Here is a 19,763-nt window from a genome sequence, read left to right as displayed (position 1 = left end):
GAGAACTGCCTTTGCTAAAACAGGAGCCACTCAGCCCTGGATATTATGAGCCATCCCTTTCTCCTCCTCCTCCTCCTCACATACTTGGGTAATGGCACAAAAAGCCCCCTGATCTCACAGTGGGGCCAATACTGTGGAGCAGTGTGTCCCCCCAGAGCTTCCCTGGGGAGGGGTGGGGAGACTGAAGCTGGTCTCCAGCGGAGAGAGAGAACTGCCCCAGTAAGTTCTTTGAATAAGAACTGCCTTTTCAGGCTCTGCTTCTTGGGGACCTCATCCAAAATGGCTATGTAAAACCAGTACTGATGGTGAATTTATGGTTCTTGAATTATATTTCAATAAAGCCATTATGTTTTTGAAAACACACATTAATCATTTATAATAATGAAAGGGTTTTGTTGTCATTTTTATTATTTTTGTTTTGTCTTTTTAGGGCCGCACCCACGGCATATGGAAGTTCCCAGGCTAGGAATCTAATTGGAGCTGTAGGTGTTGGCCTACACCACAGCCTCAGCAACACGGGATCCGAGCCGTGTCCACCACCTACACCACAGCTCATGGCAATGCCGGATCCTTAACCCACTGAGTGGGACCAGGGATCAAACCCGCATCCTCATGGACACTAGTTGGGTTTGTTACCGCTAAACCACAATGGGAACTCCTTGTTGTTGTTTTTAAAAGCCCATCTCGGGAGTTCCTGTCATGGCTCAGTGGTTAACGAATCCAACTAGGAACCATGAGGTTGCGGGTTCGATCCCTGCCCTTGCTCAGTGGGTTGAGGATCTGGCGTTGCCGTGAGCTGTGGTGTAGATTGCAGATGCAGCTCGGATCCCGAGTTGCTGTGGCTCTGGTGTAGGCTGGTGGCTACAGCTCCGATTCGACCCCTAGCCTGGGAACCTCCATGTGCCATGTGTGCAGCCCTAAAAAAGGCAACAACAACAACAACAACAAAAAGCCCACCTCACCAGGGCAACGCATTCCTGAAATTTCCCGCTAAGATTAAATCTCTTCAGTTGACACTGTAGGCATCAGGAATTTAAAGGGTAGAAATGTTTGTTCTGGACTCCTAAATAAATAGCCGTGTTTTAAAAGCACCAAATTCCGCTGAAGCGGTCTCTGCCACAATACATCAAGCACGAACCTGCTTCCTTTGTTGACATGGCTGATGATCTGCAAGGTCTTTGGTGACTTTTGCTCAGAGACATACCCGCCCACAAAGCAGGCCAACTACTCAATGTTGATGTAATTCAAGCTTTACTATAAATAGAAAAATAAATAAAAACAATGGAAATGATGCACAAGATGATCATAAAACATCCTGGTGAACCACCAGTCTTGGAGATAAGTGGAAAAGGCAGCAGGAGTTCTTGGCTGCCCTTGCCTCCCAAGGAGGTACAACGTCCACACTAAGTCCTCAAAAAAAAAAAAAAAAGGAAAGTCTCATACAGTGAAATAGGGGTTTTAAAGGAAGCTTTCTTAAAGTCAGTTTCTTATAACGCAAATGGATGTGGCTTGTGGACTAACCCTCGATGTCTACAGCAATGTTTGTTTATCACCAAGAACAGCCAGACCCGTCACCAGTGTTCACTTGATTTTAACAGCAAACTTGGGCCTGTGATCTTGGCCCTGCTGTTCACCAAGGTACTGGCCACACCTAGAAGAGCTCCCCAAGAGCCCTTCTTCAAATGGCTGATTTAGTTGAGAGACTAAAGAGGAAAAGAAAAGCAATGAAGAGGCCCTGAGGTCAGTTCTGGGAAGGAAAAAAAAAAAAAAAAACCCAACAAATGAACATCTCCTCAGAAAAGAAAATCATGGACTTGGAGAAGAGACTTGTGGTTGCCTGATGGGAGGGGGAGGGAGTGGGAGGGATCAGGAGCTTGGGCTTATCAGACACAACCTAGAATAGATTTACAAGGAGATCCTGCTGAATAGCATTGAGAACTATGTCTAGATACTCATGTCACAACAGAAGAAAGGGTGGGGGAAAAAACTGTAACTGCAATGTATACATCTAAGGATAACCTGACCCCCTTGCTGTACAGTGGGAAAATTAAAAAAAAAATAAAAATAAAAAAAAATAAAGTAAAAAAAAAAAAAAAAACCAACATAAATTTCCCTTTATTTTAGAGCCACACACACAGAATGTTCCCTGATTCTCTTCACTGTCCCACAGAACGCGGGGGAGGGTTATGATGCTACTCTACCCCTAATTCTGGCTCAGGGGCTGGTGTGGACTCCTGTACCTGCGGATGGGGCTGCTGGTGCTGACCCCATCCCTGCCTCTGCCTGCAGGGGAGGGAAATACTGCGGACGGGTCATGGAAGTGGGGAGGCGAACAGGATGGGTGGGTTTAGAGGAAGCAGAGCAGGGCCTGGGAGTTTTCTCGACTGAGAGGTGAAGGACTGCTGACGGCAGAGGAGTTCTGCACACCCTCCCTCCCCCTGGTCAGCCATGGAGAGCGCTCCTTCTGTGACTCAGGAGGGAGACGGGCTCTTGGTTGTGCCACGCTGCTCTTGGTCCAGCGCATCCTCCTCCTTCTGGTCCAGTGCATCCTCCTCCTTCTGCTCCAAGTCGAAGTTCTGTGAACAAGGCTGTAGGTGAGGCTTGGCCTTGCATTTGCCCAACTGTAGCTCTGACACCTCTTGGGGGCAGTGCCCATGACAAGTGTGAGTTGCCTGCAAAGCCAGCCTACTGGGTTACGTTCTGCGCCCCATCGAAGAGAGGCCATTCTCTCTATGCCACCTGACATTTGGACCTGACCTACCTCAAGCTCCTGCAAAACTTCATCCATGAAGTCCCGGGAGTTCTGTTTGTAAGACACAGCTAATCGAATCGCATCATTGAAGAGCTGCAGGTAAGGTGGAGGTGGTGGGAAGGAAAATAGGGCCCTGAGTGCCAGCGGCCTGGACTCTGCCTGCCCAGTACTCACTGGCCCCATCCCCGTCCTAAATCCACCAACACCCCACCCTAAATCAGCAGGGCCACTCCTCAGTTGACCTTTGCTCTATTACCCTGCCCCCACGCATGGTCGATGTACCTTTTCTTCACCAAGTCCAACCCATCACTTCCCTTAATCCTCACAATGCCCCCTTCCTGTCATCGCATGCTCACCATGGCCCCCCAAACGCCCATCCTCTCCATCCTCCCCACAGCCAGCCCTTCTTGGCTTTACTAGACTGGCTCTGTAGTTTCCTTACCTTCACGACGTTCGTACCATCAGCAGCTGAGACAAAGTACAGGGGCAGGGAGAACTTTCTGGCAAAATTGAAGCTTTTTTGGGTCATCTTTATGTCTGCTGTAGAGAGAAGGCAGGACACTGGCCTGTCTACCAAGGGAAAGGGAGAGTTTTGCGGGGTGGGTCACTGGAGGTCCCCACTGTAGGAAGTGGGACGAGCAGGGACAGTCAGGGGACGTGTCCTAGAAAGAGTTCATTTAACTGGGAACTGTGTCTCGAGCAGAGGGCAGGTTGGCTCGGGTGGGTATTTACTGAGAACCAAAGACCGTGTGTTGGGAAGGAGAATGGATCGCTGACGGTTCGCTGCCCCAGGAGAGGAAAGGAAATGTGTCACGGTGGCCCCCCCAACGATTGCTGGCACCCAGATGCAGGGGTGGCCTTACCATCGATTTTATTAGCCACCACGATGCACGGAATCTCTGGCCTGAACGTCCGAAGCTCTGTATACCAGGTGCCCAGGTTCTTGTAGGTGATTTTCCTCTGCACATCAAACACCTGCAATGACCAGAGGAAGGAAGACAGCCCAGGTGTGTCAGTGTCTCTGCAAGACGCCCCCAGATGACACACACACAGGTGATCACGGGCTGGGCCACATGCTTGGCAACTCTGACCACACACCAACTCTGAGCGGCAGCCTCTCCAACAACAAAGGCTGTGCCTGGCCCACCCTTCTCGGTGAATCCCTCTAGACCCTGCCTCTTGTCACCTAATCTTATTTGCCTACTTTAACCAAATTGTATCCTTTTACTCATCAATAAGTCTATTACAAATTGTAAGCTTTTTTTTCTCAGTCTAATCTTTTTTTTGGTCTTTTTGCTATTTCCTGGGCTGTTCCCGCGGCATACGGAGTTTCCCAGGCTAGGGGTCTAATCGGAGCTGTAGCCACCGGCCTACACCAGAGCCACAGCAACTCGGGATCCGAGCCACGTCTGCAACCTACGCCACAGCTCACGGCAACGCCGGATCATTAACCCACTGAGCAAGGCCAGGGATTGAACCGCAACCTCATGGTTCCCAGTCGGATTCGTTAACCACTGCGCCACGACGGGAACCCCTCTTAGTCTAAACTTACTACTGCTTAAACTCTGTTTAAAAACTCCTTTATAATAATTTTAAATGTTTCTAGAATTTCCTTTTAATTATTTTAGTTGCTTTTAATTTTCAGCTTTTAATTTTGTATTTTAAACTTTTAAAATATAATTTGTCTTTTATTATTTTGGAGCTTATCATAATTTTATTAGCTTTTTATAATTTACAGTTTTTACCTATTTAAAAATAGCAGCAAGAAGCATGAGCACTGCAACTAGCTCTAAGGACAAGGAGGCCAGGAGTCCCAAGATGCTTCAAGGTGCCACTAGAGAGATCCTTCTAGCCCCTTATAGGAGCTCCTCAAAGGCCAGCTTCCTGTTTCTGAGCCATCCTGCGAACAGATTCACAGGCTCAAACATAGCACAGCAATGGACTGAGAAGGAGAACCTGTAACCTGTTTGGATGGTAGAGCTAAACAAGCCAGCCCTTCATGGAGGCAGCATTCCCAGGGCCAGAGGCTTGCCTTGCATGGCGCTGGGCTCCAGTCAGCAGCTGTCACACCTGAGGCAGCAGGAGGTCCCCCTGGGAGGCTCTTCTATGGCAGAGTCCACAGGCCCAATTTCAACAAATGACCACACTGCTTTCCCCAATAAAGACTTCTTTTAAAATACTCTTATAACAAAATTTCTGGAAGCTGCTTCACATCTCCCATGATCACCATCAGGCACCTATTGTCCAGGTCTGGCTTCCTGAGCTTCCTTTCCTTGTTTTGAGAACTAAGAGGTAGCTGGTTAAACTGAGGAGCATACCCTTCGGGGTTTCGAGTGGAAGGTGAATTCCTAGCTCTCTCTGGGACCGTCAGATCCCCACGTGGTCACAAGAAGTCGAGCACTTTCTACCTGCAAGGCCACACAGGGGCTGGTGGTGGGCACCTGCAGATATAGGAAGGCAGGGTGCTGGCAGGACAGACACCCCTGAGCCTCAGAAGAGGGTCCAAAAGGAGCTAACAGAGATGTGTCGGGGCAGTGTCACTTCTGGCACTGCTCTGTCGCCTCTCATCTAACCCTGTCACCCTCTTTGGTTTTGTCCCCTTCTAGGTACTAGCATCACATTTTGGAAAATTTCACAGGATTTTGAACCTAAGGGACAGGAGGGCCTGAGAGTGGAGGTCAAGGGCAGGAGGCCCTTCTCTCTGTCCTTGACTATAGCCGAGTGTCAGGTTCACCCCTGGCTACTGGGGTGGACACCTGGGGACTGTGTTCCAGACAGCAATGCGAGCGGCTACGTGAGAGGGAGGAAGGGGCCAGTTTTGAAGGGAAAGTTCCCTGGGAACCACAGGGCCCACTCAGCCCAGCGCCCACCCCTAGAGAGCAGAGGTTGAGGGAGGCCTCATGAGGAAGGAGCTGTGTTGGCCTCACTGATACTCTGCTTGATGATAAAGCCCTGAACTCGCTCCTCCTGCTCGAAAGCTGCCTCCATACCCGCCCCCCCCGGCATGTTCTCACTCAGAACCTCTGGGGAGCATGTGCAGTCTGAAACCTGCCCAGATCCCTCCCACTCCCAATCTCCTGGCATCCAGCCCTGGTGGGGAGGGCTCAGTCTTGCTGGGCCCCTTATCCCTTTGCCTCTCAGGCCAGACTTGGCCAGAGGCTCTTCCTCCCAGCTGGTCTCATACCATGATGCAGGCGTGGGCCTTGTGGTAGTAGGAGGCGTGCATGCTTTGGAACCGCTCCTGGCCTGCTGTGTCCCAAAAGTCTGCAATACGAACACAGCATTGACGGCCCGATAGGGGCTTGCGGGCAGGGAGCCCTGGATACTCGAAGCATCTTTGTGTGGTCTCCCTGTTCAGAAACACAGGCACGCGTCGCGGGGAACAAGGAGGAACAGAGACCACACAGCTGCCAGGTGTGTCGTTAGGACATAAGGCACTGGGTATGCATGGGGTGGGTGAGAGGGAGCCATGGGGCCAGGAGGAAGGGGAACGTAGACAGGAAGCGCTAAGAGGGAGAGGGTCAGAGCCCTCCTTCCCCTACCCACAAGATGTGGGACCCTCCAAGGTCATCAAAACTAGGCCAATTCCCATGTGCGCTCGTCACAGAGGGTGACACAGTCAGGCTGGATGTGTGGCCTGGCCAAGGGAAAGGCTGTGACTCCACTTAAGGCCAAACCCTGTGCAGAAGACAATACTCAGACCACATCTGTCATCTCTTCACACAGGCTAGTGTGCTGGAACGGAACCCGTGGGCCTCCTCCCAGCCTCCCTGCCTCCCTGGCTCTCTGGGGGCACCTCCCACTCCTTATTTGTGCCTGGGGTCTCCCTCCCTCCCACCCCTGCTCTTCCCTCTGCAGGCGGTGTGGCTTGGCCCTGTGCAGCTCACCCACGAGGACGGTCTTGCCGTCGACTGTGGCCCTGTGCTTGTACAGGGTGAGGGCATACGTGGACAGCTGCTGCGGCTGACTGCACTTAGGTCAAGGAGCAAAGATGAATAAAAAGAGAGGTAAGAAAGGTGCGGGGGGAGGTAGTTGTTGGAATGGGCCTTCTCTCTCCTTAGGAAAAAAAAAAAGTTATTTAGATTTTAAATTGAATGAATGTTACAGACAGAGGATCAGCCTCGAGTATCCAAGGAAACAAAGGAAAGGTGAGGCGTGGGAGAGGCTGGGATTAGGTCCCGAGCATCTTAATCCATGGGAAAACAATACTTCCTGAAGCTGCAAGATGCAATGTGGTTTAACCACCAGAGCTAGGATGATGCAAGTGGGTGGGTGCAAAGAGAACTTGGCAGAATGTGAAGAGAGAGAAACTCAGACTCTACCTTGGGGGTGGGGCCCAGGGCAGGGAGCAGGAGGCTCCAGGGCTCTTTTCATGCACAGTTCTCAACGGATCACTTGGGAAGCTTCAAGAAGCCATCTTAGGAGCTCCCGCTGCGGCGTAATGGGATTGGTGGTGTCTTGGGAGCACTGGGACACAAGCTGGATCCTAGTCCAGCACAGTGGGTTAAGGATCTGGCATTGCTGCAGCTGCAGCCTAGGTCACAACTTTGGCTTAGATCTGATCCCTGGCCCAGGAGCTCCATATGCCATGGGGCAGCCAAAGCATTAAAGAAAAAGAAAAGAAAGAAACCATCCTAGTTGCCAGGGACAGTCTCATTCCATACCTGCACAAAGCGACAACTCATGTTAGGAGGCTGGGGCTGGCAGTTCCTATTTTAGAAAGTTGATTCATACCAGAGAATTTTTAAATATTAGAGAGCCATGGAGTTTTCTTGTGACACAAGCAGGTTAAGGGTCCGGCATTTTCGCATTGTCACTACAGTGGGTTTGGTCGCTGCTATGGCACAGGTTCGATCTCTGGCCTGGGAACTTCTATACGAAGAGAGCACGGCCAAAAGAAAAAAAAAAAAAAGATCTGAGAGCCCAAGCACTTAGGTCAGAGATGCTAAGTGACCTCAGTGCTAAGTTCTAACTAAGAACACCAGGGTTACTAAGAGCAACAGGGCTACTGAGAAGGAGGGAGTGGGGTTTGCATCCAGGCATCTGACTAGGTGCTGATAGCCATTCTACTACCTTCCTAATAGAAAGCAAATCCAAATGCGAGTAGGCCTTAAAACACGCAGCATTAATTACATGTGACGCCATGTGGGTCAGCCCGTGAGAGTCCAGGGTGGGCAGTGGGGCTGAGCTGGCATGAGGGTAGGAAGGGCCACAGGAATGGGAACATTTCAACCGTGAAGGATACAATCCGTCCATGAGAAATCTCTCCATGAGTCTGTAAGGAGAACGTGCAAGGAGGTCAGGGGCTTCCCTCCACACTCCTCCTCCTGATTCTGTCGTGCTGCCCAAGGGGTTGAAAACCTGGAAGACAGCTTCCCCTCCCATTCCTTCCACAGCTACACAGTTTTCCTTCAAGGACAATGGCCGAGAAGCATCTATCCTCTTCCTGTCTCTTCTGAAGTTCCTGCTGTCCCTTGGCTATAACAGCAACCCACGAGCACCCACATAGGCTTCTCCCGCGGGCAGGGGCCCCGGCTTACTCCTTTCAGGGAGTAAACAAACCGTGGTGCATCTATACCATGGGCTACTACTCAGCAGTAAAACGGAACAAACTACAGAGACACAAAACAATTTGGGTGGCTATTAAGGGTATTACGCTGAGTGAAAAAGGTCACATGCTGTATAATGCCTTTTACACAAGATGACGTAATTATAGAGAGGGAGTGGAGTAGTGGGCACAGGGGCTGGGGTGGTACAGGGTGAAGTGGGGTGGGTGTGGCTCTAAATGAGCAGCGGGACCAAGGCCTCTGCCGCGACGGAAGAGCCTTTGTATCCTGATTCCAGTGATGCTCCTGCGAATCTACACACAGGACAAAATGACACAGAACTATACACACGCACTGAACTAGTACCAATCTCCTGAATTTGGTATCATACTATGGCTAAGACATGAGTGAAGGGCACACAGGCCTCCTCTGGACTCTGCAACATCCTGTAAATCTTATTTCAAAATGAAAGGAAAAAACCCGCCTCGGGGTTCCATGCCAATCACTGACAAAGAATTAATGTACAGAAACAGCAAATGGTTCTGATATGTGAATGAGAGAACACGCGCACAACCTGGGTCCTAAGAATATGAACAGGCAAGTCACAGATAAATGGCTAACAAATATGAAAAGATGATCAATCTTTTAATTTACTGATTTTAATGCAAAGTAAAATAAAATGAAGTAGCACCCACACCCTTCAGATTAGCAAAACTGGAAAAGTCGTGTGACACTAAATGTTGGAGCTTTCGTGGGGCACCAGAAACTCTTGCACTGTGCTGGGAGGACTGCAAATGTAACGTCACTATTTTGGAGTAACTGGATTGTCTTAAAGTTTGAGCTAATCCTCAAACTTGGCAATTTTACCCCAAGTCTAATAGGATGTGTGCCCAAGATGTTAGGCATAAAATTCACTGCAGTATTGTGTCTAATATCATAAACATGACAAATACATTTAATTCCTGCCATTTTTTTTTTTTTTTTAACTGAGTGCTTGCCATTTGCCAGATACTATTCTAGGTGCCATGATATAACACTGAACAAAACAGATGAAAATCCCTTCTTTATGAAGCTTTCATTCTGGTGGGTGAAGACAGACAACAGACAGGCTCTTAAAATATATACATGTATGGTTACTGGATTTGGAACAAAAGCATTACTGGAATTCGGTGGGGCAAACGATTGTTCTATCAGTTAGTGGTGTGGGAACAATTAGATATTATCCATGTATAAAAAACTGAATCTTGAGACATTACACAAAATGGTGGAACTGGAAGTTCTAGGGGTCGCTCCCTCGACTAAAATAACCAGTAAACTAGAAAAAAAAAGATCAGAAACAGGTAGTTCTGAACTCTGGAACCTGACCGGACACCACAGTCAGGAGAGTGCGGTCTGGCACAGAATGACACGCACAAGCCAGCAACCACCACCCACCCCTCAGGCTGCTGCGGCTCTGCAGTGACCTGTGCTCCAAGGGTCTGGCTGGCAGTAGAAATTCTGTCCTCAAAAAGTTGGGCTTGAGTGTTTTGGTAAGTTGGTAGATCCCTGAGGAATCAGACCTCAGCTCTCTCAGGGTTCAAGCTTCCTCTGCTAGCACCTACCAGAAATGAAAAGGATAGGAATACCTTGGGTTTTCTTTCCCTTTTTGGAGCTGAACATTTGAGAAAAGCTTTGTCAGGTCACTATCTGACCACAGATAATGGAACAGAAATATCAGTGACCACACACAAGGAACATACACATAGCAAAAATAGTACAGAAAAGTTAAAAATGGATGCTCTAGACCTAATTAAGCAGAAATGAGCCATCCTTGATGAGTGGGAGTATCTGAGTCCAAAGTCACCACATTAAAGTACTCAGGATGGGAGTTCCCACTGTGGCTCAGTGGATTAAGAACCTGACATAGCGTCCGTGAGTATGTGTATTTGATCCCTGGCCTTGCTCAGTCGGTTAAGGATTCGGCATTAGTTGCGAGCTGCAGCACAGGTCACAGGTGCAGCTCAGATCTGGTGTTACTGTGGCTGTGGTGTAGACCACAGCTGCAGCTCTGATTCGACCCCTGGGAACTTCCATATGCTATAGGTGTGGCCTTAAAAAGAAAAAAATACTCTGAATGTCTCATTCTCAATCAGAAAAGCAGAAAGCATACAAAGAAATAGGAAGGTATAGCCCATTCATATGATAAAAAGAATTCCACAGAAACAACCAATGAGGAAATCCAGACCCTGGAATTACTAGTCGAAGATGTTAAACCAATGATCTTAAATATACTCAAAAAGCTAAAGGAAACCAGCAAGTAATGTGTAAACAGAATGAGAATATTAATAAAGAGATAGAAATTATGATAAGAAACCAAACAGATACTCTGGAGTTGAAAAGCACAATAATTTAAATGAGAAACTCAGTAGAGGGTTTCAACAGCATACTTAAGCAGGCAGAAGAAAGGATCAGCAAACTTAAAGATGAGGTAACTGAAGTGATCCAGTCTGAGAAGCAGAGAGAAACATAAGTAAAAGTGACCAGTGCCTAAGGAGCCTGTGAGACAGCATAAGTCATACTACATGTGTTTCATAAACTGAAGGGGGTGGGGGCTGACAAAATATGCGAAGAAATAGTGTCTAAAAACTTTCCAAACTCTATGCAAGACATGAATATACACAACCAGGAAGCTCAACAAACTCCAAGCAGGACAAACTCGGAGATCGACATTATAAGCAAACTGTCCAAACCCAAAGACAAAATTCTCAATCAGATAAACAGACAATTTCTCATCATTCACAACTCAGGTCAAAAGGCAGTTGAATGACATATTTAAAGTCCTGAAAAAACCCAAACGAACTTGTCAATGAAGAATTCTATGTTCAGCAAACTATCCTTCAAGAATCTTGGAGACGGGAGTTCCCGTCGTGGCACAGTGGTTAACGAATCCGACTAGGAACCATGAGGTTGCGGGTTCGGTCCCTGGCCTTGCTCAGTGGGTTAACGATCCGGCATTGCCATGAGCTGTGGCGTAGGTTGCAGACGTGGCTCGGATCCCGAGTTGCTGTGGCTCTGGTGTAGGCCGGTGGGTACAGCTCCGATTGGACCCCTAGCCTGGGAACCTCCATATGCCGCGGGAGTGGCCCAAGAAATGGCAACAAGACAAAAAAAAAAAAAAAAGAATTTTGGAGAAACTAAGACATTCCCAGATAAACATAAGCTTATGTGGCTCATTACCAGTAGATCTGTCTTATAAGAAACGGTAAAGAGAATCGCCTAGGTTGAAATGAAAGGATGCTAGAAAGTAGCCTGGAGCTGCATGAAGACATAAAGACCTTCAGTAATGGTAGCTACATAGGTAGATCTCAAAACCAGTATTCTTGTACTTTTGGTTTGTAACTTGTCTTTTTTCCTACATGATGTAAAAGACAAATACATAAAACTATAATTTCAAATCTATGTTAATGAGCACTTAATGTATAAAGATGTAATTTGTGACTAAGCAACACAGAGGAGAGGGATAGAGTTCTGCAGGAGCTGAGTGTTTGTGTGCTATTATAACTAGGTTGGTATTCAAACAGGATGTTATAAGTATTAGACATGAATTATAATTTCCAAGGCAACCATTAATAAAAAACAAAAAATTATACAGAGAAGGAAGGGACTCAAAATAGCACAGTACAAACAATAAACTAAACACAAAAAAAGAGTAATGGAGTAATTGAGAAAAAAAGGAGACAAAGAAAACAGCTAAACAGCAGAAGTAAATCTTTCTTTATCAGAAATAACTCTAGGAGTTCCCGTCGTGGCGCAGTGGTTAATGAATCCAACTAGGAACCACGAGGTTGTGGGTTCGGTCCCTGACCTTGCTCAGTGGGTTAAGGATCCGGCGTTGCTGTGAGCTGTGGTGTAGGTCGCAGACGTGGCTTGGATCCCGCGTTGCTGAGGCTCTGGTGTAGGCTGGTGGCTACAGCTCCGATTAGACCCCTAGCCTGGGAAACTCCACATGCGCGGGAGCGGCCCAAGAAATGGCAAAAAGACAAACAAACAAACAAAAAAGAAATAACTCTAATTATTGTTGCTGCAAATGAGAATGGATAAAACTTTCCAATTAAAAATGAGATTGGCAGAGTGTATTAAAAAATGATCCATATATGTGCTAAAAGCAAGAACTTGCTTTAGATACAAAGTCATAAAGAGGTTGAAAATAAAAGGGTGATAAAAGATATTTCATGTAAAGAGTATTCAAAAGTGGAGTTCCCGTCGTGGCGCAGTGTTAATGAATCCAACTAGGAACTGTGAGGTTGCGGGTTCGATCCCTGCCCTTGCTCAGTGGGTTAAGGATCTGGCATTGCCGTGAGCTGTGGTGTAGGTCGCAGACGCAGCTCCGATCCCGTGTTGCTGTGGCTCTGGCATAGGCTGGCAGCTACAGCTCCGATTAGACCCCTAGCCTGGGAACCTCCATATGTCACAGGAGCAGCCCAAGAAATGGCAAAAAGACCAAAAAAAAAAAAAAAAAAAGTATTCAAAAGAGAACTGGGGTGGCCTGGCTGTAGTGAGACAAAATAATCTTTTATGTAACAAATGCTACAAAGAAGGATTTTACATGTTGATAAAAAGTTCAGTCTATAGAGAAGATACAAAAGTTATAAACATATAGGCACCAACAACAGAGTCCCAAAATATCTGAAGCCAACATTGACACAAATAAGGGGAGAAATAGACAGCTGCACACTAAAATGTTTAGATTTCAATATTCCATTTTCAATAATGGGCAGAACAAGGAGACAAAGGACTTGAACCACACTATAAACCAATCAGACCTAACAGACATGTAAAGACATTCCACCCAACAAGAGTAGAGTACAGATTCTTCTTAAGTGAACATAGGTTGGGGCAACCAAACAAACCATGATAAAATTTAACATATTAAGATCATACAAAGTATCTTTTCCAACAAAATAGAATGAAATTACTAACAGAAGGAAAACCAGAAAATTCACAAAAAGATGGACATTAAATCAATAACATAACCTGCACATCTTAAGGTAGAAGCCATGAAAGAGTGAACTAAACTCAAAGACAGTGGAAGGAAAGAAATAGTAAAGACCAGCATGGACATAAACAAAACAGAGAACAGAAAGACGACAGGGAAAATCAGTGTAACCAAAAATTACTTCTGTGCCAAGGTCATCAGAATCGACAACCTTCAGCTAGACTAAGGAAAGAGGGAGGACACAAATGATCCACAATCAGAACTGAAACTGGGGACAGTAACATCAATTTTACAGAAACAAGAAGAATTACAATTAGAACACTGTGAACTAGTGTACACCACCAAGCTAGATAACCCAGATGACACGCACAGATTCCTAGAAAGACACAAATCACCAGGTTCAAGACAAAAGAGAAAACCTGAGTAGACCTCTACTAAGTAGGAGATTATATCAGCATCAAAAACCTCCCATAAGGAAACGTCCAGGACTGGAGAGCTTCAAACCATTTAATGAACTAACACCAATACTTCTCAAACTCTTCCCCCAAACTGAGAAGGGAACACTTCGTAATTCTTGCTATGAGGCCAGCAGTACCCTGAGTCCAAAGCCAGACAATGACAGTATAAGAAAAGAAAATTATATGCCAGTATCCCTTAGGAATTTAGTTGTAAAAATCCCCAAAAAACCCCATAGCAAACCAAACCATATTAAAAGGATTATACATCATGACCAAGGGAGAGTTATTCTCAGAATATAAGGGTGGTTCAACTTAAGAACATGAATCAAACATATCATATTAACAGAATGAAGGAAAAAATCCTATATGTTCATCTCAATAAATGCAGAAAAAGCAGCTCATGACCAAAACGCTCAATAAACTAGGACTCGAAGGTAATCACCTCAACAGGATAAAGGCCATGTATGGAAACCCCACAGTTAACATCATACTCGACTGTGTAAGACTTAAAGCCTTCCCTAAGATCAGAGCAGAGGAATGCCTGCTCTGCCACTTCTATTCAACATAGTACTGAAAGCTCTAGCCAGGGCACTGTGATGAGAACACTGTTATTGTGAGTTGCTTTCTTGGCATTTTTACAGTATGACCACCCTGCTCACACCTAGAGTCTGGGCCTTTAGATGTGGATCTGAGTTTAGGATTTTTGCCACAAGCTCCTGCTTTGCTCTTCCCGGGGCACCTGTAAAAATAAACAGGGTTGAGGCAGGGAAAAGCTGGTGACCTCTGCCCCAACCACCTTATAGGTAATAAGTGCTACCCTGGTCTTTATCTCCCGCTCATTTGCGACCTGGGACAGAGAGCTGCCCTTCCCCTGTCCTGGCTCACTGCCCACCCCTGTTTATGGGATCTGTAAGTAATAAATCTTGGGACTTTACTTCCTCTGCATGGGTGTACTGAATGGAAATGACCTGAGGGTTTTAACTTTCTCGGAGTGAGAGCTCATAGCTACCTGTCATCCCTGTGTGGCTGGCTTATGCCTCCCCATTCAGTAGATCCTAATCTGCATATGCCTCATTTCATACAACAGCTATGGGAGGCCGCCATCACAAGCGCCTCGGCAAGAGAAGGAAAAAAAAGGCATCCAAATTGGAAAGGTGGAAGTAAAATTATTTCTGTTCAAAGATAACAGGATCTTATATCTAGAAAACTCTGAAGAATTCACAAAAGCCTGGTTAAAGCGATAAGCAAATTCAGCAAAGCTGCAGAATATAAAATCCACACACAAAAATCCACTGTATTTCTATACACAGCAAAGAACAAAGTGAAAAGGAAATTTAGTCAAGGAGACACAAGGTCTGTCCACCAAAGCTACAAAACATTGCTGAGAGAAATTAAACAAGACATAAAGGGAAAGACACCCATGTTCATGGATTTGAAGACCTAATATTATTAGGTGGATAATACCACTCAAAGCAATCTACTGATTCGATGCACTCCCTATCAAAATCCCAATGACATTATTTGCAGAGATAGAAAAATACATCCCAGATTATCCATCGTGGCTCAGTGGTAATGAACCTGACTAGTATCCATGAGGATGCAGGTTTGATCCCTGGCCTCGCTAGATGGGTTGAGGGTGTGCAGAGTTGCCATCAACTGTGGTGTAGGCTGCAGATGCAGCTCGGATCCCATGTTGCTATGGTTACGGTGTAGGCCGGCAGTTGCAGCTATGATTTGACCCCTAGCTGGGAACTTCCATATGCTGTGGGTGTGGCCCTAAAACAAGTCAAAAAAAAAAAAAAAAAAAAAAAGTTAAAAGTGGGAAACAAGGATATAAGATTAAACTAGGCATCTGATCAGGGTCAAGTCTACCCTCATTGTGTGGTGAAGGCAGAAATGGATGTGTGCCCGGACTAGTCCAAGACAGCTGAGACAGGCTCACACCTTGCAGAGAGAAGCTGCCAGCACTGCAGAGCCTCCCTCAGGTCTCCAGGGGGAGCTTCACACCTGTGCACATGGGCACTGAAGTTAGTTAAGAGAATGAGCCAATCTTTACACTGACTACGGTCAGTTATCATTTCTATCCACTCTTCTTAACTCAGTGATTTCTTTCAAGAAAGCATTTTCATCACCTTTCTTCAACCTGTTGCTAGCTGTGCTAGTCACACTTTTCACACTTTCGTCTCCCCATTCCCACTGCCTGCACCTTGCAATCTCTCAGCCCACACAACACACACAGGAACACCTCCTCACCAGCACCGCTTCTGTAGTCTCTAAGGTGACCTGTCTCACACTTTCTGCCAGGACTCATGGAAAAAGCTCATTTTCCTCAGTCCAGGGACTTGCCTCCCCCAGTCCCTCTTCCAATCCTTCCCAAATACACACAGCCACTGATGTGACCCTCTCTTGTTCCCCCATGAAGACCCGGGCTCCAGCAAAGACTACTCTCTCATTATGCCCATAGAAGCCACGCTCCTCTGCCTCTAGAGGATTTTTCTAGTAACCCATACCCACTCTGGGCCTGGCTCTACTTCACTCATCTCCCGACATACTTGGACTTGCCCACAGCGCTGTCCCCCAGGCAGATGATTTTCACATTGTCATCAGCATTGTATTTCTCTTGGTCCAGCTCACAGGGTTTGTCTTTGTCTCTGGCCATTGGCTCCTGGCTGTAGAAAGAAGATCCACTCAGCAGAGGGGTGTCTTGTCACTTTCTGGAAAGATCAAGAAAAGGCTGTAGTTAAAGAGATGACAAGTTCCCTGAACCGAATCTACTTCCTCTTCCAGGGCAGGGGAGACAATAAGCTGAAGAGAGAGGGGCCCAAGGACGTATTTACATCCTTCTCTATTCACCACCAACCTGGCCAGCACTTGCTGAATCACAGGGCTGTAATCTTGTCCACACAAAGATCTTCTTAGAGTGGCCTGTTCTATGTCACCTCTTTACTACAGCTATCTATGCTCAGGGTCACGACTCCTACTTGCTCCTGGAGAGACAGGATTCTAAGGCCATGTTGAAGCTCTACAAGTTTTTTTTTTTTTTTTTTTTTTTTCCCCCTAGGGCCGCTCCCGCAGTATATGGAGGTTCCCAGGCTAGGGGTCTAATTGGAGCTGTAGCCACCGGCCTACGCCAGAGCCACAGCAATGTGGGATCCGAGCCGCGTCTGTGACCCACACCACAGCTCACGGCAATGCCAGGTCCCCAACCCACTGAGCAAGGCCAGGGATCGAACCCACAACCTCATGGTTCCTAGTGGGATTCGTTACCCACTGCGCCACAACGGGAACTCCGAAGCTCTACAAGTTTTATATAAAAATGTTTTTTCACTCCAGAAACACGGACAAAAACCCACGTCCACCTTACGTGAATGATGTGAGACACTGACAAAGAGACAGGGGTCTGTGAGCCTGACCTCTCATCGCCGAACGGCAGATCATACAACCGAAGACGCCTAAGCTACACTGCTGCTCCTCTACTTCATGCCTCTCACCTCCACCTCATTTCCATTCTACTGCAATCTGCCTTTCCTGGCTCAACCCAGGCACGCCCAGACCCTCTTCTCTAGGGTTATTTCAACCTCTTTTAGTTTCAAGTCTCTCCTAAATGCTGATGATGCCAAATCTGTATCCCCACCAAGCCTGCTTCCCTCAGTGCCGGACTCAGGTACGAAACTGCCTACCAGATTTTGATGAGCAAACTACTCCACAGCGGCGTAAATAACATGTGAACCTTAAGCCGTGCTCACCTCAAAGTCGTTCCTCACATTCCTTGTCTGTACAAGACATCACCAGCCATCCCATCCAACGCCAACAGGTGTGACATAATCTCTACTCCTATTCCACTACTCTCACGCCCAGTGTAACTTTACAAACATTTCGGAGAACGAGCCACAGTCCAAACTCGGTGCTAACCAGGCACACAGAAAAAGTGCAGTCTGACAACGCAGCAGCAGGACTGGCACATACTGAGCATTCATCACGGGCAGACCTTGCACCCAGATCATGGGATATGAGACATGATGGCAGAGCCTACCGTGATGGCAAGCGCTATGACAGAGCTGCACACAAAGATGGAAAACACCAACAGGACCCCCGAGTTTTCCTGACTCCAATGCTATTGCCTCTGCTCAGGTGAGGACTCAGCCTTGTTTACCGAGGTACTCTCAGTCTCAAGAGCCTGGGAAGTGCCAGATGCCTGGTAAGCACAATGAAAGGCTGCCCTTCCACCTTCACCCTGCAACGGGAGCGACCTGTTCGAAAGCCAAACGCAGCCAAAACCCATTCTCGAAGACCTTCAGTGGTTGTCCACGTCCTCGCAACCCAGTGGATAAGCTCGCCTTCACTCGAGTCGTTTTCGGACACCGATCAGGTCCGGGAACCACCTCACCCTCGAGGCCAGGTTGGGCTACCCTCGCCCGCGCACGGCTGCCTGAACCCACTGTCCGGGTCTTCAAGGACGGCCTTGGAGGTGCGGTTCCCACATGCGAGGCCGCTACCGGTGCGGCTTCTTCTTCCCGGCGGTTCCCGGGCGAAGGCCGTCCTCTGGCCCCGCGCCCCTCTCGGATCCCACCCGGTCCTGGACCCCGGCCCGCCTCGGACCTCGCGAGCCAGTCGGATGCCACCGCGCCTCGCTGGTCTTCTAGCTCTGCCCGCGTCCCCGCAGCTGCTACGCAACCGCGCCAGGACCCTAGGAGGGCTGCCCGGCCCCAGGCCCGAAGGACCCCGCGGGGCGCTAGCTGGCTAGTGCGGTGCCGGGCCGGAGGCCTGCCAGCGAGTGATCCTGCGGACTAGCCTGGCCAACGGCTTCCGACAGCGAGGAGCCGGGGGTGGGCTTCGGCCCTGGCCTTGAACAGGGGGTCGAGCGGCCGTAGGCCTCGGGGTGGGGGCGGGGCGTGGGGCGTGGGGGCGGGGCGGGGCGTGGGGGCGGGGCGGGGCTGGGGGGCGAGCCGCAGGCGGGGCGGGACCTCAGGTGCGGGGAGGGGCCTCAGGCTTGGTGGGTGGGACAGAGCTGTGCGGGTTGCGTGGGAGGTGGTTCCCGCGCGCGGGGGCTTCTTTGGGGGTGATGGAAGGGGCGCAGGGCAGCCTTGGGAAAGTGGAAGGGTGGGGTCTCATGTGTGGGGGCATTCGGTGATCTCTAAAGTTCGTAATTCTCTAGTGGGCCGATTCTGAGCATATTTTTCTACCAAGAATCCAGACAGCCACGACTGAGCTGGATTTATCAGGGGACCTCTTCCTCCCTCCACACAGCTCTGCAGTGGAACGTGCTGGCTCAGGGGCATCATTGATTTATTCCAGAGGCAGCCGTTGAGCGTAGCTGTGGGCTAAGCAGGGCCTTCCTCCTAGGGACCCAGGAGAGCAAAACAGCTGCCGTCTTGGAGCTGACCTTCCCGTGGAGCAGACGTGTGTAAATCAAAGAGCTGTACCAGTAAAATAACAGACGAATCCGTTGAAGAAAATGCATAGGGAGCCGGGAGAAAGTGTAACAGAAGTGAGCTGAGCTTCAGCGAATGAGTAGGTGATAACCAAGGGAAAACCCTCTCACAAAGGCTGTCTGGCCAAAACCAAAAAACCTAAGCAAACAAACAAACAAAAACCACCAAAACCCTTTTGGAACTGAAAAGCTCCCAAAAGCTGGAGCAAAGGAAGGCTAAGGGGAGAGGGGTTCCAGCTGACCCTGGACTGGAACCACGGCCACAGCGTGCAAGACTTGGCAAGACAAGATGGGGATTTTTGGTATTTCTCCATAGAGCAAAGTGCACCTTGAAAGGCCAAGGAGGAGCCCATGATTAGATTTGCCTCTTTAGTTTCTGTGAGGAGGCTGCTGCCAGAGTACTGGGTTGGGCTGGTGGAGGTGAGAGGAGAGACTTGGGAGGTAAAGTTGCCAGGAGCTGACTAGGTGATAGCTTGGATATGGAAGGTGGGGGTAGAGGGGTGACAAGGATGTCCCTTTAGGTGTCTGGCAAATGTTCCATTTGCTCTGGGGTTACTCAGCACCTGATGTCACGGAGAATGGGTTTGGCTGAGCTGTCTTG

The 19,763-nt window shown here is 48.1% G+C and overlaps 1 protein-coding gene and 1 long non-coding RNA gene across 50 annotated transcripts; both read right to left on the bottom strand.

Moving 5' to 3' along the window:
- Positions 1 to 1,234: 1,234 nt before the first annotated feature.
- Positions 1,235 to 18,407, bottom strand: RABL2B (RAB, member of RAS oncogene family like 2B). 49 transcript variants are annotated; one of them, XM_085024941.1, is made up of 10 exons: positions 17,478 to 18,407; positions 16,592 to 16,718; positions 16,284 to 16,445; positions 7,998 to 8,113; positions 6,640 to 6,719; positions 5,937 to 6,016; positions 3,616 to 3,727; positions 3,195 to 3,292; positions 2,762 to 2,845; positions 1,235 to 2,576 (listed from the first exon to the last, which is right to left on the bottom strand). In XM_085024941.1, exons 4-10 carry the CDS (start codon positions 8,021 to 8,023, stop codon positions 2,472 to 2,474), a joined length of 585 nt encoding a protein of 194 aa, XP_084881067.1. In that variant the 5' UTR covers positions 8,024 to 8,113; positions 16,284 to 16,445; positions 16,592 to 16,718; positions 17,478 to 18,407; the 3' UTR covers positions 1,235 to 2,471. The 49 variants fall into 49 exon arrangements, 48 of the variants coding, with proteins under 48 accessions (XP_084881067.1, XP_084881053.1, XP_084881042.1 ...); XM_085024927.1 differs by having other exon boundaries at positions 7,998 to 8,027; XR_014845345.1 differs by lacking the exon at positions 16,592 to 16,718 and having other exon boundaries at positions 3,195 to 3,322; positions 5,937 to 6,102; positions 7,998 to 8,027; positions 18,024 to 18,407.
- LOC146403054 (uncharacterized) lies at positions 9,349 to 12,798 on the bottom strand. Its single transcript, XR_014845346.1, has 2 exons — positions 12,729 to 12,798; positions 9,349 to 12,269 (listed from the first exon to the last, which is right to left on the bottom strand). It is a non-coding gene; the product is annotated as an uncharacterized LOC146403054 (long non-coding RNA).
- Positions 18,408 to 19,763: the final 1,356 nt, after the last annotated feature.

The sequence above is a fragment of the Sus scrofa genome, chromosome 5, assembly GCF_054392235.1.
Source record: "Sus scrofa isolate SSC_HxYL_T2T_F1_AM1 chromosome 5, Sscrofa_HxYL_maternal_Yorkshire_Landrace_v2.0, whole genome shotgun sequence".
Classification (NCBI taxonomy): domain Eukaryota; kingdom Metazoa; phylum Chordata; class Mammalia; order Artiodactyla; family Suidae; genus Sus; species Sus scrofa.
This window is presented reverse-complemented; position numbering and strand designations above follow the sequence as displayed.